The sequence below is a fragment of the Kockiozyma suomiensis genome (genome assembly GCF_038497685.1).
Source record: "Kockiozyma suomiensis strain NRRL Y-17356 unplaced genomic scaffold V2V93scaffold_15, whole genome shotgun sequence".
Classification (NCBI taxonomy): domain Eukaryota; kingdom Fungi; phylum Ascomycota; class Lipomycetes; order Lipomycetales; family Lipomycetaceae; genus Kockiozyma; species Kockiozyma suomiensis.
The window spans coordinates 25,586-47,303 of record NW_027117678.1 but is presented as its reverse complement, the minus strand read 5'-3'; the positions used below and the strand labels follow the sequence as shown (position 1 = coordinate 47,303).

At 43.9% G+C, this 21,718-nt stretch overlaps 12 protein-coding genes across 12 annotated transcripts; 5 read left to right on the top strand and 7 right to left on the bottom strand.

Moving 5' to 3' along the window:
* Positions 1 to 5: 5 nt before the first annotated feature.
* V2V93DRAFT_374928 (putative L-galactonate dehydratase) lies at positions 6 to 1,820 on the top strand. Its single transcript, XM_066911370.1, has 3 exons — positions 6 to 170; positions 231 to 518; positions 585 to 1,820. Exons 2-3 carry the CDS (start codon positions 415 to 417, stop codon positions 1,747 to 1,749), a joined length of 1,269 nt encoding a protein of 422 aa, XP_066763589.1. The 5' UTR covers positions 6 to 170; positions 231 to 414; the 3' UTR covers positions 1,750 to 1,820.
* Positions 1,759 to 3,414, bottom strand: V2V93DRAFT_374927 (cytochrome P450). The gene has a single exon (XM_066911369.1). It carries the CDS (start codon positions 3,339 to 3,341, stop codon positions 1,818 to 1,820), a length of 1,524 nt encoding a protein of 507 aa, XP_066763588.1. The 5' UTR covers positions 3,342 to 3,414; the 3' UTR covers positions 1,759 to 1,817.
* A 68-nt stretch (positions 3,415 to 3,482) lies between these two features.
* Positions 3,483 to 5,288, bottom strand: V2V93DRAFT_374923 (major facilitator superfamily domain-containing protein). Its single transcript, XM_066911368.1, has one exon. The coding sequence runs from the start codon at positions 5,193 to 5,195 to the stop codon at positions 3,573 to 3,575; it is 1,623 nt and encodes a 540-aa protein (XP_066763587.1). The 5' UTR covers positions 5,196 to 5,288; the 3' UTR covers positions 3,483 to 3,572.
* A 121-nt stretch (positions 5,289 to 5,409) lies between these two features.
* On the top strand, positions 5,410 to 7,542 carry V2V93DRAFT_374922 (uncharacterized protein). Its single transcript, XM_066911367.1, has 6 exons — positions 5,410 to 5,439; positions 5,504 to 5,696; positions 5,748 to 6,060; positions 6,120 to 6,267; positions 6,320 to 6,809; positions 7,038 to 7,542. The coding sequence occupies exons 2-6, from the start codon at positions 5,633 to 5,635 to the stop codon at positions 7,184 to 7,186; spliced, it is 1,164 nt and encodes a 387-aa protein (XP_066763586.1). The 5' UTR covers positions 5,410 to 5,439; positions 5,504 to 5,632; the 3' UTR covers positions 7,187 to 7,542.
* On the bottom strand, positions 7,192 to 9,910 carry V2V93DRAFT_374916 (uncharacterized protein). Its single transcript, XM_066911366.1, has 2 exons — positions 9,369 to 9,910; positions 7,192 to 9,307 (listed from the first exon to the last, which is right to left on the bottom strand). The coding sequence occupies exons 1-2, from the start codon at positions 9,477 to 9,479 to the stop codon at positions 7,406 to 7,408; spliced, it is 2,013 nt and encodes a 670-aa protein (XP_066763585.1). The 5' UTR covers positions 9,480 to 9,910; the 3' UTR covers positions 7,192 to 7,405.
* A 4-nt stretch (positions 9,911 to 9,914) lies between these two features.
* On the top strand, positions 9,915 to 12,263 carry V2V93DRAFT_374909 (acyl transferase/acyl hydrolase/lysophospholipase). The gene is made up of 6 exons (XM_066911365.1): positions 9,915 to 10,206; positions 10,261 to 10,329; positions 10,387 to 10,473; positions 10,531 to 10,693; positions 10,751 to 10,805; positions 10,869 to 12,263. Exons 1-6 carry the CDS (start codon positions 10,192 to 10,194, stop codon positions 12,061 to 12,063), a joined length of 1,584 nt encoding a protein of 527 aa, XP_066763584.1. The 5' UTR covers positions 9,915 to 10,191; the 3' UTR covers positions 12,064 to 12,263.
* V2V93DRAFT_350232 (P-loop containing nucleoside triphosphate hydrolase protein) lies at positions 12,138 to 15,059 on the bottom strand. The gene is made up of 3 exons (XM_066907963.1): positions 14,456 to 15,059; positions 14,241 to 14,400; positions 12,138 to 14,175 (listed from the first exon to the last, which is right to left on the bottom strand). Exons 1-3 carry the CDS (start codon positions 14,809 to 14,811, stop codon positions 12,313 to 12,315), a joined length of 2,379 nt encoding a protein of 792 aa, XP_066763583.1. The 5' UTR covers positions 14,812 to 15,059; the 3' UTR covers positions 12,138 to 12,312.
* V2V93DRAFT_374905 (HSP20-like chaperone) lies at positions 15,060 to 16,396 on the top strand. The gene is made up of 4 exons (XM_066911364.1): positions 15,060 to 15,258; positions 15,319 to 15,726; positions 15,784 to 15,849; positions 15,907 to 16,396. Exons 1-4 carry the CDS (start codon positions 15,150 to 15,152, stop codon positions 16,332 to 16,334), a joined length of 1,011 nt encoding a protein of 336 aa, XP_066763582.1. The 5' UTR covers positions 15,060 to 15,149; the 3' UTR covers positions 16,335 to 16,396.
* V2V93DRAFT_374904 (C2H2 type zinc-finger-domain-containing protein) lies at positions 16,348 to 18,201 on the bottom strand. Its single transcript, XM_066911363.1, has one exon. The coding sequence runs from the start codon at positions 17,895 to 17,897 to the stop codon at positions 16,449 to 16,451; it is 1,449 nt and encodes a 482-aa protein (XP_066763581.1). The 5' UTR covers positions 17,898 to 18,201; the 3' UTR covers positions 16,348 to 16,448.
* Positions 18,202 to 18,335: 134 nt separating this feature from the next.
* V2V93DRAFT_388392 (magnesium transporter) lies at positions 18,336 to 18,943 on the top strand. Its single transcript, XM_066912326.1, has 3 exons — positions 18,336 to 18,499; positions 18,563 to 18,684; positions 18,738 to 18,943. Exons 1-3 carry the CDS (start codon positions 18,368 to 18,370, stop codon positions 18,826 to 18,828), a joined length of 345 nt encoding a protein of 114 aa, XP_066763580.1. The 5' UTR covers positions 18,336 to 18,367; the 3' UTR covers positions 18,829 to 18,943.
* On the bottom strand, positions 18,822 to 20,005 carry V2V93DRAFT_374900 (HAD-like domain-containing protein). Its single transcript, XM_066911362.1, has 4 exons — positions 19,460 to 20,005; positions 19,311 to 19,405; positions 19,134 to 19,252; positions 18,822 to 19,074 (listed from the first exon to the last, which is right to left on the bottom strand). Exons 1-4 carry the CDS (start codon positions 19,788 to 19,790, stop codon positions 18,903 to 18,905), a joined length of 717 nt encoding a protein of 238 aa, XP_066763579.1. The 5' UTR covers positions 19,791 to 20,005; the 3' UTR covers positions 18,822 to 18,902.
* On the bottom strand, positions 20,006 to 21,640 carry V2V93DRAFT_374899 (uncharacterized protein). Its single transcript, XM_066911361.1, has one exon. It carries the CDS (start codon positions 21,578 to 21,580, stop codon positions 20,216 to 20,218), a length of 1,365 nt encoding a protein of 454 aa, XP_066763578.1. The 5' UTR covers positions 21,581 to 21,640; the 3' UTR covers positions 20,006 to 20,215.
* Positions 21,641 to 21,718: the final 78 nt, after the last annotated feature.

Sequence of the window (21,718 nt, the reverse complement as noted above, 5' to 3'; positions counted from 1 at the left end):
GAGCACTTCATTCGCGTCCATCCCCTACTTTGCACTTGTACCCTAAGCCCACGCGCTAACATGCGGGGTAGATGACTGATCAATTAGTCATCATAGCCATTCTTGCCAATGCAGTCTGCACCCAGCCGGCAGCCATCTTTATCAGCACTTATCGGCACTTATCAGAGACGGTATGCTTAGGCTTGATTCTCAGTAAATATTTCTGTATTTCACACTGACAACACTTGTAGTGCACAGCTCCAGTGCCGGCTTATGCTTATCGGGCATACTAATGTTCTTCGTCCCACGGGCCAAAGATGCGCCGACCATCTTGCTCCCTGACATTCCCCTCTATAAGACCATCCAGGCGTGTCACTCCTCTTTCTCTCTGTTACTGTCGTCTTTATACCTTGATAATTGTTGCAACCGGTAAGTATGGCATCTGTGAAGTCCTTTCCAACCATCGTCGCCGTAAGACCATTCCTCATTGATGGCCGAGGAATTGGCGGGGACTACCACGACGTTGATCGTGGACACTGGTAAGTTCCTTTTCCATTATTTAGACTACCATTATGTCCCACGCTTTTAACACTATTATGTATAAGGCTCATCGACTCGCCCATCTCCAACCCGATGTCTGGTTACGAAGAATATCGAGCCTCCCGTGTGTCTTGGGGAATCAACGTCCTCGGCTCATTCTGCATCGAGATTGAGGCTTCAGACGGCACGAAGGGCTTTGCTACTGGTTTTGGTGGCCCTCCTGCCTGTTGGCTTGTCTCAAACCATTTTAAGCGCTTTATTATTGGTGCTGATCCCCGCGACATCAATCGCATTTGGGACAAGATGTTTAAGGGTAGCATGTTCTACGGCCGCAAGGGTATCACAATTGCCTGCATTTCTGTGATCGATCTGGCCCTTTGGGATCTGCTTGGAAAGCTTCGGAATGAGCCTGTATACAAACTCATTGGCGGCGCAACAAAAGACAAGATCAACTTTTATTGCACTGGTATCCGCCCAGATTGCGCTAAGCAGATGGGTTTCTGGGGAGGAAAGGTGCCTCTTCCTTACAGTCCTGCTGAAGGCCATGAAGGATTGCGTAAAAACGTTGAAGCTTTGCGCAAGTACCGTGAGTCCGTCGGTCCAGATTTTCCTCTCATGATCGACTGTTACATGTCTCTCGACGTGACCTATGCCATTGAACTTGCCAACGCGCTCCGCGACCTCAAGATCAATTGGCTTGAGGAGGTGTTACATCCTGATGATTTTGACGGATTTATACAGCTTAAGGCTGCTTGTCCGTGGATGAAGTGGACAACTGGTGAGCACGAATACACAAAGTACGGTTTCCGTAAGCTCATCGAAAACCGCTGCATCGATATCCTACAGCCGGACGTCATGTGGCTCGGAGGTATGACTGAACTCGTCAAAGTCGCCAACCAGGCCGCTGCCTACGACATTCCTGTTGTCCCGCACGCAAGTGGTCCATACTCATACCACTTTGTAGCCTCGCAGCTCAACACTCCGTTCCAAGAGTATCTAGCCAACTCGCCCGATTCCCAGACTGTTTTGCCCGTCTTTGGGGCGCTCTTTACGAATGAACCTGTCCCAACTACCGGAGTACTAGATATCTCGGTTCTCGATAAGCCTGGATTTGGTTTAGATTTGAATCCAGCTATTAGACTCATTCCCGGTGATCTTGTTACGTCGCCATCACCTGAAAAGCCTCTAAAAATCGAGAATGGTGCAGCAGCGAGTAGAAATTCCGAATAACTGAATCAAATTTGGTTTTAATGGGAGGGCAATCTATTACTATATTAATAAAAATAATAATCCCTCTTCTATGCTTTTGTAGCTGGTGCTTCTCGCCTTCGAAACCTCACATTATAAGTCGACGAAGGCTTTAACACACCACTGCCGTAATTTTCTCCGACATTCATTTGCGGCACATCTGCTGATAGTTTCTCAACGTCAAAATACCATAACACATACACAAGCTGGGTAATTGCTTCAACAATCGCAAGATGCCTCCCAGGACACATATGTCCGCCGCCTCCCCAGGGAATATATGCTTTCCACTGCGGATCGCCGTCTTTGCTCGCCTTATCATGCTTAATTAGTTTCCCGCTGTTTTCAGGCATAAATCTTCGAGCATTCCATAGCATAGGCTCCGGAAATGCCTCACCATCCCAGTGCGACATACTGGCGAGTACCAACACGCTATCACCCTTGCGAAGATAGAACTCTTTAGTCGAGGACGGCGCCTTTGAGTCTGCAATTTTAATCATAGAATCGCGGCAAACGACGCGACCAGACGTAATGTTTGAGACTAATCTTGCGGTTTCTTTGAATGCCGAATTGAGTAGCTCGTCCCTGTACAAAGCTTGCCAGTCGAAATCTTGCGTGGTGCTGTTGTAGTGTGAAGTAATTATCTTCATTACTTCTCCCCTGAACTGTTCGTCGTGTATTATGAAAGCGAGGTACCAGAATGCCATTGGAACAGAGTTTGATTTGCTAGCAAATACAATCGAAAGAAAGTATCCTGACAAATCATCAGGCGAAAGATATCCAAATTTCCTAAACAAATCCGAAATACCAGTAATGAAACTTGATGATTGCGAAGATTTCTCATTATCAGTGAAAAAATCTGCAAGATACTCAAGGACCCGACCACGAGCATCCACACCACGTTTATTGAAAATATAAGGATAGCTTTTAATAAACCGCGAAAGAGAGTCTTCGTAGGTGATGTAATCTGTATAAATTTCTTTTGCCGGAAACGCCTTTCCAAAAACGGCAATAGCAGCAGCAATATACGTCTTTTGTCTAGCAAAATTATATAAGTCGACTACTGTTCCGTTACGATCCGCATAATCTCCTGTGCAAAGATCCGAGTTTTCGTCAACGAGAGCGCGATACTCTTTTCGCATAACAGACGCAATTTCCTCAACATTCGCTGGTGCAGCGAGATATGATACCACATGACGCAGAAGAGCTTCTTGAAATGCAGCGTCACTGTTGATTCGCGGCGTATATTTGAATAGCTGTATGTTCAAATACTTGAAAAATGCATGAGCATCAAAATTTCGCGATTGACTGTACACTTGTCTCATTCCCACAACCGGGTCAGAAACCACCGTCATTCGGCGTCCACCTATATAAAGCGTGAAAATCCAGCCATATTTCTTTCTGGCTCTCTCAAGCAATGGCTGTGGTCCGTTGACAAAATCAAGAGCTACTCCAAGTAAGGGAATGCGTCCTTTCAGTAGCGGTGGTTCAGCGGTAGTAGATTTGAGCAGCGCATGAAAAAGTAGTAATGGCGACAGAACAAATAGTGCTGCTACAATTACATAAGACATGTCCATTCCTTTTATATCAATCTTAGACCGACGTTGTCTGGCTCGAAAAGAGAGAAATGAAGGTGGATTGAAACTGCTGATGGTCAGCCGCAGATGCTAATAGACGATATGCAGCCCCGATAACCACCAACCTTAACGACACCTTTAGAGTTACTTAATGAATCAATTTCTATGTATAAAATAATATACGTGTACATGCTAAACAAATCAAATACCAGAAAGCAACATATTCTTCAATCAAATTTTTGGAGGAAATCTCTCCCTCAATTTTTCTCCCCATTTTACAAAGAGAAAGCTAGTAGCCGTACAAAACAGTATAGCAAGAAAGCCCAACAGCGAATAACCCCACCCATATCCCAGTGATCCTATTAGACTTGGTACACAGAGAGGAATCAGCGCAGCGGCAGTCGAGCGAAGTAAATTGAGGGCGGCGGTAGCCGATGCAGCTGCTCCAAGCGGCGCATACAGCTCGATCAGGTATGCTTGGATAGGGAGTAAAGAAGCAATCAAGCCTGCACCCATCGGAAACATGGAGAGAATGAGCGGGAACCAATGAATATGATCTTGAACAGCCCAGCCATACCAAAACATACAAGCAGGCAAAAGTATACTGCCGACTATCATTGGACGTAATCGCATCTCAGGTTTGCGTACACCATCATTTTTCTTTGTCAGATATTGCACCATGCGGTCATTTGTCGAGCCTACAACCATGACTGACGTGAAGGTTCCAAAGCCTACGGAGAGATAAGCAAGTCCAGCCATTTCAATCGACCAACCATATTGCATCGTAAGCACATCTGTCAGGGTGGTAAAAAAGACATAGAGATAGGAGTATGCAACAGTCATGTACAGTGAAAATGCAACAACGATAGGCGAAAACAGCATGAGTCTAAAAGCGCGAGTGATGTTTGCGGTAAACTTTCGAAGAGGTTTCATGGGCGGCACGCGGGAGTCAATAATGGAAACAAGTTCGGGTCGCTTTAGTTCAGATGCAAGTCTTTTGGCCTTGCGACGAAGCAGCACTGCAGGATTTGTTTCCTCGACAGCCAAAAAGAAGCATAGGGCCATAATTACAGCGAAGATCTCAATAACGCGAAAACACCATCGCCAGCCTGCCCGTTGTGAAATAAAGCCTCCAAGAATAGGACCAAAGACTGGACCCATGATGGGTCCGAGTAAGTAGATGGCTGTGGCACGACCGGTTTCCTGAGCGCGAAACATATCAGATATAATGCCTGCGCCGACAACCATTCCAGCGCAACCGAGAATCCCAGAAAGCGTACGAAAGACAAGAAATATAGGCACTGAGCTCGCTTCAGAGCAGCCTACATTGAGCAAGGCTAGTAAAAGATTTGAGATAGCAATAACATACTTGCGGCCATACATCTCCGACATTGGAGCATGTATTAGCGGACCCCAACCAAAACCTAGCACATAAGCAGACACGGTGAATTGCATAACGACAGAGTTCGTGAGCCCAAATTCGGAAGCCATAAGAGCTTGTCCCGGGGCAAAAAGAGTCGATACGGTGGGCACCATGAGTCCGGTGATGAAGACGAAGAACATGACGCATAATTTCTGTCGTGTCGCCCAGTTTTTGGGGTTTGCCAAGTCTTCTTCAGAGTCCCAGCCAACGATGCTGTGGTCCAGGTCACTAAGAAAAGAGGGTCCATTTGCCTTCTGCTGGGGGCTTTGCTTATTTTGATCGTGTTCCGGTTCGTTGTCCGACAGCTTTTCAATATCTTTCATTTCCTGCTCGTGCTCGACCGAGTTAGAATATGAATTGACGATGTCGACCGAGTCCGAGTCCGACATATCCTCTGGTTCTGATTGAAAACTGTTCGCCTCAGCAACCATATTCCAGTTTCTTGAATTATCAGCCAAATTTCATCGCTCATGCAAATTCAGCAGCCTGTTTGACGAAGACCGGCACAACTCTTAATAGCTCCCTTCTTTTTTTGCTATCGGCAACAGCCGCAGCGTGCGCCGCACTTGTCTCTCTTGAGCCGCACTAGCTATTTCGTGACTTCGCGTGCTTCGGCCCGGGCCGATTGCGCGCTTAACACGCTCGCATGCTCATTTATGCTTTAACTATCACACTGTAGGTGCATGTTATAACTAGATAATCAATTTGCGGTGTCTTACATAAATTTACTATGACGTAGGATCGCTATGCGCTACTTAAAGCCGTGAGCCCTTCCCTATACGCACAGATCTCTTTATACAACCATACCACTGTACCACCATACTACTCTTTCACTGAACCTTCTAACCATTGCATCATACACATCACCATGTCTACCGGACATCTACCTCTTGCTGTCAAAAAGTTCGAGCGAATTGGCACTCTCAAAGATGGTAAGAACCTTTAAGCTCGCGTTCTTCAAGATGACAGCTAACGACCCCTAGTCAACGGACGTAATTACACCCGCGATATCGGCTGCTCCTCCGTATTCAATCGCAAGCCTATCTGGCTTTTTGGCGATACATTCCCTCTCAATGACAAGGGTCAAATGACTGGTCTGCTCACCTCGACTGCAGCCTATGGCAACGAACGTGATCCGGTCAAGAGCAAGTACTGGATCTGTAAAGACGGCAAGCCCGGTCAATTTATTCCGTTCACTGACGAAGAATGGAAATTTAATAAAGAGCACTCAGGAGGTGGAAAGCAACGTTATTTTTTGTGGTCCTTTTCAAAGCTTCTCGAGACTTCTCCTGGAGAGTGCGTTTTTTGATCTGATTTGTATTATACCTTGTCTCTAACAGAGATATTTTTCTTAGAGGATGGATTTTCTTCACCAAAGGCCGAACGCAAAGCACTAATCTTAGCGATAATGTGGGATACGGTGTACAGATAGGCCGCGTTACTTCAGATGAGCACGGTTTGCCTGTCGTAACTCGTTGCATGAAAGAACCTCTTTATCCCAAAGTACGTCCAATCTTTTGTTAACTTCTTTATTTTCTATTCACATTGTATACAGAACAGCATAAGCTGGGGTTCTTTTGAATCTTTGGTTGTCCAAGACTACATTTACCTGTACGGTAACAAAGCCGGTCAGATTTTTGTATCTCGTGTCCCAAAAGACAGCCCCATGGACTTGCACAAATACGAATACTGGACGAAAGAAGGGAAGTGGTCGAAGGAGCAAAATAATTTAAAAGATGTTTTTTGGAAGCTCCAGTCAGGATCTATCTTCTGGTCTCAATATTACCACTGCTTCATTCTCGTCGGTTGCACAGGGTGGGCAGACAACAAAATTATTATGCGCTCTGCTCCTCGTCCTGAAGGTCCCTGGACTTCCGACACCCTCCTTCATCAGCTATACAAACCGCCTTCTGGATTCAACTACTGTGTCAATGCTCATCCCTGGGCATTCCCTGAGTCCAAGGGCGGCGAACTTCTCGTCTCTTGGACAGACCAGCATACTGGAGTTATCGAACTCGCAAAAGTCACCTGGGAAGGTTATCAAGGTACGCATCCGCCCCCTGGTCAACCCGTTTTGAATGCTCTACAGCGGCCCTCTTATGTACACTCTACCCAACTGCAGTATAACAACACTAGTTATAGTAGTGGAAACTATGGGTACATGCGAGGGTCATCGAACGGGACACCGCCCCCTGTTTCTTATTGGAGCAAACCTCGTTAAAGTTTTTATACTAAATCTTTCAAGGCTAAAAAATATGGCACGCATTATTTAGGTCTCTCTGCTCATCAGCAACAGCAAACTTCTGCTGCACCCTTGAGTCCTACGTACATGCAGAACGGTAACTCGCAGCCTTATCCGCAGCAGGGTATAGAATCATTATTGCATAGGATGTTTTCGAAATATTTGCGCAATGCTCGATGATTTACGCGATGCGATTAAATTTGTAGTATATTTCTTCACCGGTTAGAAAATACATTTCTGTGATTCTTGTATTCAACCATAACTTCACAACTCGTTCTATCTGTTCAAAATAATGACAACTTTCTGATTCGATGCTCTAATTCACAGTCGGACTCCAGATTGTCATCAGTTCTACCCAATGATTAGCAAAAGTAGGAGGAAGTCAAAGCATAGGGGCACTCACAGTATATGTGAACCAATTGTATCAATAGTGACACCGTTGTCGGCCATTGCATCAATAAAAGCCGGAGGCAGCAAGTTCTTTGACACAATCAAATGTGATAAAGAATTCTGTTCGTCTCCTAATTTATTTTTAATTTTGATCCCAAATTCAGAAAAATCCGACTTCAGGAACAACGCCTTGAGCTCGCCGGCAATAGTGCCTCTCTGATCCTTTAATAGCAAATTCAGTACTCCCGGCGCAGAAACACTGGTTGTGCAAATCTCCACTAGTCGTAAATTATCAAATAAGGTAAACATTCTCAATGCACTGTCATCTAGTGTCTGATTACACCCAACATACAATTCTTCAAGATTCGGAAACATATGAACCATTAACTCGGCAATAGTATATAACTTTGGATCGTCAAAAAATTCGTATCGCTTATAATGTTTGCAAAAATCTGAACCAGAAGACAGCTTTTGTGAAAAATCAATCTGCTTACAGCCATGTAGATTTAAGCTCGTAAGAATTTCAGTATTACACCTTGCCAGGCCATCGAATAGTTTCTCTGTGACTCTTGCGTTATGGATTAAACTCACTTTGCGCAAATTAAGATATTCATCTGGAACATCATCCAAAAAATATCCATCTCCTTCGCTGTCTAGAACATCGCTGTAGTATCTTTTCCCTCGGAATGTTTCGCATGTTCGGAGACCCATGTCACCACAGAAGTTCATTCGCATTACTTCGCAAGTCGATGGCATTAGTGGCATGGCACGAAATTTAGAATAGCTGAGATCGAGAACGCGCAGCTTTGGCGTCATTTGACGCAAATTCAAGCGTAATCCGGTGCCACGCTGGTTCATCATGTTATCAGTCACACGACGAGAGTTAATATTTATGCAGTAGAACTCTTCTAGATTTGGAAGTATTTGAAGTAATCTTTGTAAACTTCCCGGAGAAATAGCCACACTTTGATCTTTCTGTAGATAAGGGAACCGATTGCGAGAATTTGGAACAGCCGATATTCCGACCCTTAAAATCGTTACTTGGATTTGTGGCTTATATTTACCAGAAATTAAAGCCGGATCTAGAAACACAATGTCGTTGGTAGATTTCAATATTTCTTGCCCAACGGAAAACTCCAAGACATTTATATTTGGAAAATATCCGAGTGCAAGAGAATTAACCACTTCAGGAGAGTTCTCAATTCGGATTCTCAGTTCTCTAAGCTGATTAAATACTGTCCACTTATAAATAGCAGGGTGAAAATCAAATTGATAAAAAACGCGCGTGACTGAATTGATTCGAAGTGAACTCAATTTATCTAGTCGCTTTAGCTTATCAGAGCCAGGATCAAGCATACCGTGCGCATCAGCATGCTTTCCAAACACAAGCAGCTGTACACAGTTATCGGAGTCTAAGCTTGATACTATCCCTAGCGTTATGCTTTGAAGAGTATCTTTGGACATATTGATCGTTCTTTTTAACTCAGACAGCGTCAATGGCCAGTCAAAGTTATCAAAATCATAGTCATATACGTTCTTTCGTATATGGTTCTTCAATTTCTCATTCCACGTACGACATATAGTCAAAAGCTGGAATCGCTGCGAGAGCGGAAGATATTCTATAATTTTCAAAAAAATTTCAAGCGGAAGATGCTCGAAAAACCTTGCATTGTGTAGTTTCTCGGTTTGCGACTCTAAATTTCCTACGTAGTTGCTTCTACCTATAACGAAAGGCTCTCCATGTGAAGTCTCCTCTCTCACTATCCAAGCTTCGCAGGTGGACTTTTGAAGTCGCAGTATGTTGTAATATGAATCTGTCGTGTGTACATGTCGCAGTGCTCGAGAGTAAATATAAAATGCACCTGCGAAATCCGTCCGGGACTGATACAGATGTCCGGCATTCAGGTATCCCTATTTTTGAAACATTAGAAAACAGAGCTAACACTCAGGTTAAACTAGAAGCAATTGATACCCGAGAGTCCGTAGGATCCACAAAGATCATCTCCATTGCATTCTGAAGTGCAAATTTTAAGGCACCAACTTTGAATGCAGCTATATATCGCTGATAAAGGCATTTCTTCATCAGGAGTACTTGCTCTGGACCAATGACAGAATGGAGAATAAGATATTCTAAAATCTAACCGAGAAACAAGTATTAGAGTATTGTCCACATTGCAGGAGCGTAGATACCTTTCCGTGCGAAGCATATGCGCTTTCGTAAAGACTATCTTGCATCATGCTATCTGGTCCGCCAAGATATTCTTTCGCAATGTCATCTTGATTAAAAGGACGTGGCCATGGTGAACTCCATTCCGTGCGTTCTAGTTTGGCAAAATATCGATTACCATCCACACGTAATGCTTGAATACTCATGTGTACAAATTATCTAGAAATTGCAGTTGTGCTGCTTGAATAGTTTAAATGTATATTATAAACAGCGATATGTGGTCCACCTTAGTGCATATTACGTCAGTCAAACTTTAACCCCACGGTCGCTTGGAGAGTTAGCACTGGTGCATTGAGAGCATGTGAAAGAGAACCAGCCTGATCCTGTGTTTTCGGTCTGTACGATCCCATCTGGGCGTACCTTCCTCATAACCTGTTTCCTTATTTTTTCTTGTCGCTATCTTGAAACGAACTGCTGACGCTCGTCGAATAACTGGTTATCCCATAGTAGTGGCAATCTCGTTTGACAAGAAGTCTTGATTCGAAGTTCAAAGAGCAAGCGCCCATCTGTTTCCGAGATCTCTTCCATTTCTGGATCTCCGTCATAGCGGATACAAGATATATTACTAATGTGGAGTATCTATGTATGCTTCATTTTATTTTGCTGCCTGTTTACTCTTTGCTAATTCCTATACTAGGCGCTCCTCGTCGACTTTGCAGTCTCGCTGGTTTCGACACTGATAGAAGTGGCCTTATTTTGGCAAAGTGCAAGTCAATACAATTGATGTCATATGAACGATTTTGCTAATTGTGGGTTAATCTAGCGAATATGGAACTTTGCGTTTGGTCGTAGACCTGAGTCACGCATTCTGCAGCGTATGCGAAATTGCGAAACTTACGAAGAATGGATGGTATATGCTCTCTTAGTTTGCCCCTAATCAAATATTTGCGTAAGCTGATCGATTTAGGATCTTGCTTTTGAGCTTGATAATGTGCTTGGGAACGATTTATGGAGAGCCAATCCAAAGTCTAATTTATATGACTACAAGCTGATCTCGGAGCGGCTGGACATGATCATGGAAATGAAGGAAACAGGAGACGTAATTTCCCTTACAAACACGATACGATCAGGTAGGTAGTAGCTATTAAACAGAACTATATGGTATAAATCTTACTGACAATTGGTAGGTCTTGTTCGAAACTTGGGAAATATAGCCAACAAGAAATTGTTCACATATACGGGGTATATATAATTTTTTTGTGCTTTGCTGCGTCAATACGTGCTGACATGATAACATGATACTAGCACAAAGTTTCTTATCGAAAAATATAATTTGGAGGTAATTGAGAGCCTCAGCTTTCTACTTGAGCATCCTGCTTCGTTGTTAAGCGCCCAAGCTAAACTAGACCTTGTTCATGATACGCGACAGTCGTACGGTTTATCTACTTTGGTTCTTCAAGGCGGCATTTTGTTTGGTATATGCCATCTCGGTGTAGTAAGAGCTCTGCATGAGCACAATCTTTTGCCGCGAATTGTCACTGGAGTTGGAGTGGGCGCTTTAATAGCGACCCTGGTATGCATTCATCGTGATGATGAACTGCCGGAGTTTCTTAACGGAGAAGGAATTGACCTTTCAGCATTTACCGGATATTCCCCTTCAGATAGTATTACTGGCTTGCAACGACTAAAACGCTTTTTAGCGAAAGGATATCTACTGGATATTCATGTACTTGAAAAGGTTGTCAACGACAACGTTGGTGATTTGACATTTGAAGAGGCATACGCGAGAACTCGACGAGTGCTGAATATTTCCGTCCACTCTGATGATCAATATGTACCGAACCTGTTTAATTATCTCACAACTCCAAATGTATTAATAGGATCAGCTGCTTGCGCTAGCAATGCTTTACCTGGATTTTTTGAAGAAGTACAGCTGATGTGTAAAAACGAGCACGGAGAAATAGTGCCATGGACTCCTACCGGAATGACAATCAGATGGAAGTCGTGGACTTCGACCCCCCGCTCTGAGCGTGAGGCTCCTTATACTCGAGTATCGGAGCTCTTCAACGTAAATCATTTTATAGTGTCGCAAGCTCGACCTTATATCGCACCATTCATTATGCAAGATCTTCATCAAGGAACTAACTCTTTACGTTCCAAATTGCTCCGGTTGACCGGGTTTGAAATTCGACATAGACTATCTCAGCTAGAGTCATTGGGTTTTCTGCCGTCATTATTTCATCGTCTATTGATGCTCGATGAACGACGGCTCATGAATTCCGAAATCATTACTATTGCCCCTGATCTTAGCGTCAACGATTTCTGGAAGTTTTTAGTGGGTGCTCCTCAATCGCGTGACGATATCACATATTGGAGCAGAAAGGGTGAACAGAGTGCCTGGTTTGCTCTGCCATTAATTCGACAGCGATGTGGAGTCGAGTTTATGCTTGACAATATCTACGATGTAATATTCCGTAGCAGGAAAGATCGGAAGCTGTGATTGTCGTCGATTTTGTTTATTTTAATTTGTATCGTGTGATTTGTGCAGGTACTAAGGTGGTAAATTGGAGTTAGGTTGTTCTCTGAATTCTGTTATTGGTGTTTCCTATTGTTATATCGAAAATTGTGCAGCAACTTAGGAACACAGAAAATATTAATTGTTATACATATCAAAGTAGTAACATAATCTATTTACATATATATCACGGGAGATGTTCCAAAATATTTACAGATATAGACGAAAAACGCATCACAAAACATCGTCATTCGCATCATGGTTCGGAACAACGTGGATTGCATCATCAACAACTGTGACAGCCACCTTCTCTCCCGGAACGACTTGTCCCTTAATAAGATACATAGCCAACTGATTGAGCAAAGATTTTTGAATCAAGCGGTTGAGCGGCCTGGCTCCGTATAGCGGATCAAAACCTTTGTCAGAAAGCCATTGCTTCGCTTCATCGTCGACTTGTAGTTCAATGCGCTTATCGCGAATCCGTTCCTGAACTTCTTCAATCCGGATATCAACAATCTTGCGTAGAGCTTCTCTAGATAATCTGTTGAACACAATAGTTTCATCGATTCTGTTGATAAATTCCGGAGGATAAAGCTGAGACACTGTCTTAATAACGCTTTTCTTCGCTTCATCGCTGACATGGCCAGCGGCAAGATCTTCCTCCGAGCCGGTGATAAGAAACTCCTGCCCAATGTTACTCGTCATGACAATAATAGTATTGCGGAAATCAACACGACGGCCTTGTGAATCAGTCAAAAATCCTTCATCGAGAACTTGCAACAGAAGCTTAGCAACATCAGCATGAGCCTTCTCAAATTCATCGAAAAGAACGACGGCATAAGGCTTTCGTCGTACAGCTTCGGTAAGCTCTCCGCTCTCGTCGTAACCAACATATCCAGGTGGTGCACCAATAAGACGAGAAACAGCAAACTTCTCTTGAAATTCACTCATGTCAAACCGCACCACAGCACTTTCATCGTCAAACAAGAACTCTGCAAGAGCCTTAGTAAGTTCGGTTTTACCGGTTCCTGTCGGTCCTAAAAAGAGGAAGCTGGCGACTGGGCGCTTCTCATTGGTAAGCCCAGCTCGCTGCAGGCGGACAGCATCAGCAATCGAATGAATCGCCTCATCTTGCCCAACAACACGCTGCTTTAGAGAGTCTTCCATGTACAATAGACGGTCTCGCTCACCGCGCATAAGCGACTGTGTAGGAATGCCAGTCATTCTCGAAACCACACCAGCGATGTCATCGGAAGTGACGGCATCGTGCAATAATGTGGATCCAGTTGCAGCTTCACCTTCTTTAGGAACAAGAGCTTCTAAAGCAGGGATCCGGGAATAGCGTAATTCAGAAGCGCGACCAAAATCACCTGTTCTTTGAGCAATTTCCAAATCGATGCGTGCCTTTTCAAGGTCTGACTGCGCATTTTTAATTCTTTCGAGTTCTTTCTTCTCTTTTTCCCAAATCTCGGTGAGGCGTTCCACTTCCTCTTGCTTAGTTTTCAGATCGTTCTCAAGTTTTTGACGTCGCTCAACCGAGAGAGGATCGCTTTCCTTTTTCAGTGACTCGAGTTCAATCTGTATAGTCATAATTCCACGATCAAGCTCCTGAATTGCATCGGGCTTAGACTCTTGCTGCAAACGAAGAGCCGAGCACGCCTCATCCACAAGATCAATGGCCTTGTCTGGCAGATATCGATCGGTAATATATCTGTTACTGTAAGTGGCGGCGGTAACTAGAGCGCCATCAGTAATTCGTACTCCATGATGCACTTCATATCGTTCTTTCAAGCCGCGCAAAATACTGATGGCATCCTGAACCGTGGGTTCATTAACAAGGACTGACTGGAATCTTCGAGCAAGAGCTGCATCTTTTTCAATATATTTGCGATATTCATCCAGCGTCGTTGCACCACAGCACTGTAACTTTCCGCGAGCAAGTAGAGGCTTTAAGAGATTTGCCGCATCGACAGATCCATCTGACTTTCCCAAGCCAAGAAGGATGTGCAGTTCGTCAACAAAAAGAATTATTTTCCCTTCAGCCTCCTCAACTTCTTTAAGAACTTGTTTTAGTCGCTGTTCGAAATCGCCGCGATACTATAAGTGCATAAATGTCAGAACAAGGCTTGCACGATAAGCTATATATTGCTAAGCTAACATACCTTCGCACCTGAAATTAGCCCACCGAGGTCAAGGGCAATGACAGTTTTTTCTTTCATACTGTCAGGTACATCTCCACGGACTATACGCTGCGCGAGACCTTCCATGATGGCTGTCTTTCCGGTACCTGCATTTCCTATGAGCGCCGGATTGTTTTTAGTTCTTAAGAGGAATTAGTTCACTGCTTATCTAAGTTAAACAAAAAAGAATAAATTACCTTCGTGATAAGATCTGGATTGTTCGCCGAATTTCTTCGTCTCGGCCAATTACGGGATCAAGCTTGCCCTCCATAGCAAGCTTTGTGAGATCCTGTCCATAAGTTTCCAATGCGCTCTCACTTCCTCCAAGATTAAGATTGAAATTCTTGCCAAATCCACTGCTATTCTTGTTTTTCCCAGAATCTGAACCAGTAGCGGCTGCCAAACGCCGGGTAGAAACTGAGAAAGTCCGGGATGATTCAAAAATATTGTGTGCGAGCTGGGTGCCGGCTACTCGCGGAAATTGAGAGCGAGCAGCAACGGAACGATGCAGAGCGCGCAGAGCAACCGAACCCTGTTTCGAACTTCGCAACATTTTTCGCAAAGGAAGATTAGTACAAAGCAAATCAATCGGGCCACCGGTGCTCAAGTTATAAAAGGCGAAGCTGATGGTCTTTGTCAGCGCCGGCGACTTACCCGGTTTACATCTCGTGACTATCCGGTCCGCTCCAGAAGTTTCCAGAGTAGTCCTTCTCTCTCCTAAAAGAGACTTCTGGCAAACCTACTTTATTAAATTCTTACTGTTTCGGTTTTAGCTTATCCCTGAACCTTAATTATCCAACCGCTCTTTTTAATTCTCCGGATTTCCAAGAATTATTTGGCTGGTGATTATCTCTATTCTTTTCAACATTTCGCCGCGCTGAAAACAATTATATGGCTCAAGTTTGCACAAGAAAAGGCTGTGGAAAGAAGTTTGATCGTGGAGACTCGACTGAGTGTTGGTACCATCCTAGTCCTCCCGTGTTTCACGACGCACTAAAGGGTACGCCTACTAGCCGCCTTGCTGATAGAATCAAGCAGTAATAATGTCAATTGCATATAGGATGGTCTTGCTGTGACAAACGGGTCATTTCGTTTGATGATTTCTTGTCTATCCCTGGCTGTACCAAAGGCGTTCACACAACTGAAGTCGAAGCTTCAGCCTCGGCTCCAGCAAAGCCAGTCGCGGCAGCTGCTCCAAGTCATGTAGACGAGAACGGCAAAGAAATATACGGGGCTGCTCCTTCTGTTGCCAAAGACTTAACTTCTGTCTCCGCACCGGAAGCAGTAAAGCCGACCCAGAAGACTCTAGATGACACTAAAACGGTTAACACGTCTGAGCTGCAGGATCCAGAAGGTGCTGAAATTCCTTTAGGAACAAAGTGCAAGAGGAACGGTTGTGAGGTCACTTATGACGGATCCAATCGGGATGGTTGCGCGTTCCATCCTGGATCCGCTATCTTTCATGACGGTATGTAACTTCTATTCCGTGATCATTATCCACTTATACTGACAAGTCCCTCTACAGCTTCGAAAGGATGGTCTTGCTGCAAAAGACGAGTTCTGGAATTTGATGAATTTCTTAAAATAGCTGGTTCGTAATTATTTTCTCAGAAGATCCTAACTTGAAATATACTTACTCAGATGTCAGGCTGCCAAGCCGGGAAGCATCTTTATCTTGGCCCGAAGGAGGAGAAGTCAGACGCGATAGAAGAAGTATCCTGCCGTACAGACTTTTACCAAACTCCTACTACAGTCATTGTTTCCATTTTTGCGAAGAAATGCGAAGAGGCAAAGTCGACAATTGAATTTCACGACGAACGCCTTACTCTCGACTTATTTCATCAGGGATCGAAACGATTCAAGACTGAGCTACAGCTTTTCGGACCTATTATTCCTGAAAAATCAAAATACAAAATCATGGGGACAAAGGTTGAACTCACTCTAGCTAAAGGCAATGGATTATCTTGGAGCGGACTACGCGCTGGAGAGGCTGGTGCTGGCATGATTAGATTTGGAGTATCTGGTAGAACAGGGACAATTGGTGGCAAGGAAATCATATATCGTGACCAGTCATGACATATGCCTGATATCAATTTTAGATGCAATAATCATTTAATTACCTACTGTACAAAAACAAAGTCCCATTCATAAAAGATTAAGCCCAAATAAAAAACTTAAAAAGTTGTATAACTAACCGCCAAGCATAGGATCGCGGAAATGCTTTTGCTGGTTGATATAACGCATCTCGCGACGAATGTCCTGGTTTTTCTTGGTACGCTGCTCTCTCCACTCTTTCTTCGTGGATCGATCCTTCACTGGATCGTAAGCCACAGTACCCAGCATAGGCCGCGAGTTCGCAGCGATAACTGTTCCCTGGCCTTCGCGAACTTCTAGAGTGGGTCGGAAGGACTGTCTGTAATATCGCGCGAGCGAGCGGTGACCAATGCGTAAGCCCGACATGGGAAGGGACAGCTCGTATCCAGTGGAATCAAGTACCAGGTTCGACTCGGTGCGAGTCTGACTGGCGCGGGTTGCAATAGCTGTCTCGCCTTCGTCCTTCGAGTCCTCTTCATCAGCATCCGACACGTCGTCCCATTCCTCAGCATCACTGCCCTCATACCCTTCAGGGTATGAAGAAGAGAAGTCATAAAAGTCAGCGACTTCCATACGATCATCGTCAGTATCAAAAGGAATTTGGCAGTGCTGCTTCGCGATCATATGATCGCGCGCGCTGTTCATACTGCGACCAATAAAGGCACAATACAAGCAGGCATTTCCAATCGATACCTTTTCGGACAAATATTGGATCAAACCCTTCAAGTCAACCAAATAGTTTTGTTCCGGAATATACAGACCGTGCTCCTTTCTCATGTGGTTGACACTAGCAGCAACATCGGCAAAATTCGCAGCATTGCAAAAGATACAAGCTGTGACTGGCAGTTTAACCGCATTCTTCAGCTTGCGAGCAATGATAATATCAATATCCTCATCCTCATCCTCGCCATCAAAATCAGCCTCTTCCTTAGTAGACGCTTCAGGTTGAGAAGAGGAGCGCACCGACCTTTTCTGCGACGAGCCGGATGTACTCACAATGTCAATATCTCGATCGCCACCTGTATGATTTCTTCTCATAACCTTTTTACCTCCACCAACTCTGGTATCACGGAAAGATAAAGCAGTAAATGCGGTTTGCTTGTTTGCGTCAGCTAATGTCAGCGAGCTGGGTGCCAGGCTGTCTTTGTGAGAGTGTGGCTCAGCCACTGCTGTGGAAGCAGCTCCCTCTTCTGCTGTGGCAGATCGGCCACTCTCTTCGGCACGTTGCGCATTCTCTCGATGTCTTGAGCTAGATAAATGATTTTCGTACGCACCAGCAGAAGTGAACTTTTTGTTTCCACAAACTCGACAGGTCTGCTGGTAGCTTGCGCGCTCCTCATTCTGCCTCGTGACGTCCATCTGCTGAAGCACCCGCTCAGCAAAAATCTCAGCTGAGATTGGAGGAAGAGTAGCCACTCTTCTCTTCAAGTTGTAGCGATGCCAGTCTGTCTTCATGTGGCGTCGCTGAAGATCTGGCGTAGGAAAGCCGACTGCGCAGCTGTTGCAGGTGTAGAGAACTGCATCTGCGGAGATATCTGTCGCCATTCTAGCCAAATGAAAAATGAATCGGCAAGATATACAAAAAATTCAGAGTAAACCCAATCACTTATGTCTAATAGAAACTAATCTAAAAGGCGCAAAGATACTGAGGAAGTGTGGTCACTGTCGGAGTAGATCTTCAGACAAAAATTTGTCAGAGCCGCTCCGATTTCTAAAGTCCCAAAAAAAAGTCCGCTCCAAAGTTCATCTTCGCTTTCTTCCTGCTCATCCTTACAGTGCGGTGTGTATTATCTTATTAGCCGTCTTGCTTCTTGTACATTATTCAAGCTTGTTCTGGAATTATTCTGCTCGCGGACGTAGAAAGCCACCTCGCTCTCAAGCACATATTTTTAAATTATTATCGCTTAGTCATCTAGTAAAAGTCACGTGATGGACATTTGATACTGCTGTCACTACAGATACTTCTCGAGCAGATATAGCGATTCTACATAGTTAAGAAAAACAATTCGAGAAAGATGTCTGCTTTGTCAAATATCATAACTGCGATCTCTTTGCTTCTGCTTTGCCATGCAGGATTTTCGGCGTATGAGTTTTCTCACTATCTCAAGCATCTGACAATCAAGAGTAATGCTTCTTTGCCAATCGATGTAAGATATCAGCTTCCAAGCAAATAGCGAGTCGCCTTACATATTCTAATAAACGGTTTCTAGATAATTGTTGAAACATTATTTTCCATTTCTCTTTTTGGAGTAGGACAAGTTTTAGCTGCACCGAAATTGCAGCCTGTCTCTTTCGCCAAATGGGCAAAACAAATGGAGAAGGATGGCAATAGGTATGATAATTTATACATGAAATTATCTTGCAAAGATTCTAATTTCTGTACAGCCCATTTGCTTATTTGGAACGGAGACCGGGGTTTGCGAATATTCAGAAGATACGGGCAGATTATAAAGACGAATCGAAGGCATTAAAATGAATTAAGTAAAAGCCATTACTGTCTAGTTACTTGAGATGTACGATATATGAATAGATGAAATAATATTCATAAAATCACCTTGTCAGTTGTTCAAAGAGATCAATAAAGTTAGCACAATGGTAATCGACTTGATCTGGAGTAACTGTCAGGCCAGTATCCTCGCCTTCTCTAACTATATACGCAGTACTCAATCCTAGACTCTTTGCTGCGTTCAGATCGTAGATATGAGCTGCGACCATCAAAACACTGTAAGAAGAAGATTAGCATTTGATGCTGTGACCTATGGGAAGTTTTCAGGCACGCACTTTTCAGGCTTTAACTGTAGCATATCAATGGCACCTAGATATACTTTAGGGGACGGTTTGTACACTTTGAATATGTCACCAGCAAATATCATATCCCAAGGAAGCTTTGCATGTTTGGCCTAGCAATTAATTCGGAATTTAGCAGAGGTAAACAAAGCACCATCAATTAAAACTCACCATGTCAACTTGCAATCTGACATTGCCATTTGAAAGTGAGGCAATAATAAATCTCGACTTGAGCTTAATTAGACCTTCTACAGTGTCACTCCAACCTAATATTCCATTTAGTAAGTCCGAAACAATCTTGTAACCTGAGTTTCACTGACCATCCAAATAATGCCATGCGTTGGCAATTTCATCAAGGTCTGATTCCGACCATACTTTGGTCAGCTCATACTTTTCCGCCAGTATGCTAAGCGAATGACGATGCTGTTGGTCAACAGTCACAAATGAAGCATCTCCGTTAAACGTAGCATTATCTTTTGTATGTTTGTAATATGCATTCCTCCATTCTTCAGCCAGTGCGTCCCAGTCGATAGACTGTTTGAGTTGCTCGTCTGGCATGCGATCCAACATATACTTGCAAACAGATGAACGCCAGTCAACAACCGTTCCAAATACATCAAATAATAAGGCTTTGATTTCTGTGTTCGACATTTTTGTTGCCTGATATCGGGAAGCTATGACGTAGTATATATAGTTGCTTACAGATAACAAAATGCTTTTGCCGTGACGAGAAAGGGTTAGTTTGACACAACTTCGACTGTGAGCCTCGAGTCATTCGTTATATATTGTTGAAGCAAATTTATACTAGTAAGCAATTCTCGAATCTAAGACTGCGTTCTGTTATTGTTAGGTCTGTGACTCACTCGGCTTCAGCTCGGCTTCAAAACTCGGCTTCAAAATCCAGAGCCGCACGACCGATCGATGTTTTTGGGAACATGATAGCTGCCTGCAAGTTGTCAATCTTGCAGCAGTCTTACTACTACTTTGGGTATTGATATCTCATATCTAGACAAAATGATATACTTAAAAATAGTGATGGTTGTAGCCTAATTAAGCGTATTCAAGTATTTATAATTCTATGCTTTCTGCAAAACCTTCTGGATCCAACCGTCGTTCTGTTCTCCTTCGATATATTGCTGGCGCATGCGCTCGTGCGATCCGTCGCTCACGCGCCTGAACTTCATTTTCTGTTCGTCGCGAGAAATTTTTTCTTCCTCGGCTGGGTCAATATCCGGTTCCACCCACTCGAACCCTTGGCCTTGTTTAGCCCAGTATTCCTTGATTAATATGTCCTCCGCGTTGTCGCCTAATCTTCGGTCGCGTTTTTCCAACTCATATAATACTCTTGAAGAAATTTCTCCATCATTTCCGACCATCAATTGGTCCATATCAACAATTTGACTCAACATGCGAGTCTCCTGTGCACGCAAATACCACTGGCTTTGAAATACTCCATTTCGCCAAGAAACTCGTCCACCATTGTCGCCAGGTCGAGATGCACATGCTACCAGGCCAAGTAGCGTTGAATTTATCAAATACACCGCAAGCAACACATGAACCACAGTCGTGCTCTCTAAGCCACCTGCAACGATTAGATCGGATTTCATAACAATATCACTGAGCTGCATCGTTCCTAGAAAGCCACCAGTCCACCAGGCCGCAGCCTTCGCCCATTGATGTTTAACGCTGCGCAGCCACTGCGGGCTCGCTGCGGATAGGTCAAGAATTCTAAAAGCACCATCCACATCTTCGTCGCGCAATGTCTTTCTGAACGGAATCATAAACGATTCCCTCTCAATTATCTTGCCTTTGTTTTCTGGATGTTGGTAGAACGATCGCATTGCGTTGATGGCTCGCTCGGTATCTGGTCGCAGCAGTAAGTACTTTTGCAAAAGCTCATTATTTACTGGTACTGCCGGATGCGCTAATATTGCAGTTATTAATTCCGAAGCCGAAGCTGGAGAAGCAATATGTAGTAATTCTTGCAATGATGACACCTGCTCTTGGTCTTTAGTTTTATTGCCGGACTTGCCGACCATTAGCTCACATGCTTCTAAGGCATCACTACATAATTGTAGTGATAGTTTTGAGTTGACTGGCCGTGACAAAATATCTTTATCGATCCTTGCTTGTAAATCCTCCATTGTAAACGGATCAGCTGTAAAGATGTTCGCTGCAAGATTGAAGTCAGGGTCATTCTCTGCAGAGCGCATCGTTGTCTTATTCAAAGGATCTTCAATTTTTTTTCCGGTCTGTCTGACTGTAGTTGGGTCGCTCCTTGCTGCAAGATTTGATTTTTTTCGCAAGGCATTGGCTAATGCTGAGGATTGAAAAAATCGTTCTTTATAAGTTGAATTTCGTGCCACTAGAGTGGTAGAGAGCGGAAGGTGCACTATTACTCGCCTTGTAACAGGCCGAGCTAGTAAATGCAGGTAAAGCATTGCAAAGAACGAATTACTGGATGCAATTGAAAAAGGGACTGACGGCAGTAAAGTAATGATTGCCCAATGAAATTGATAGCGGAAGTAAATTTGTATGTTGCTTCACAAATTCCGTGCGGCTCATAAAGTTTTCCACAG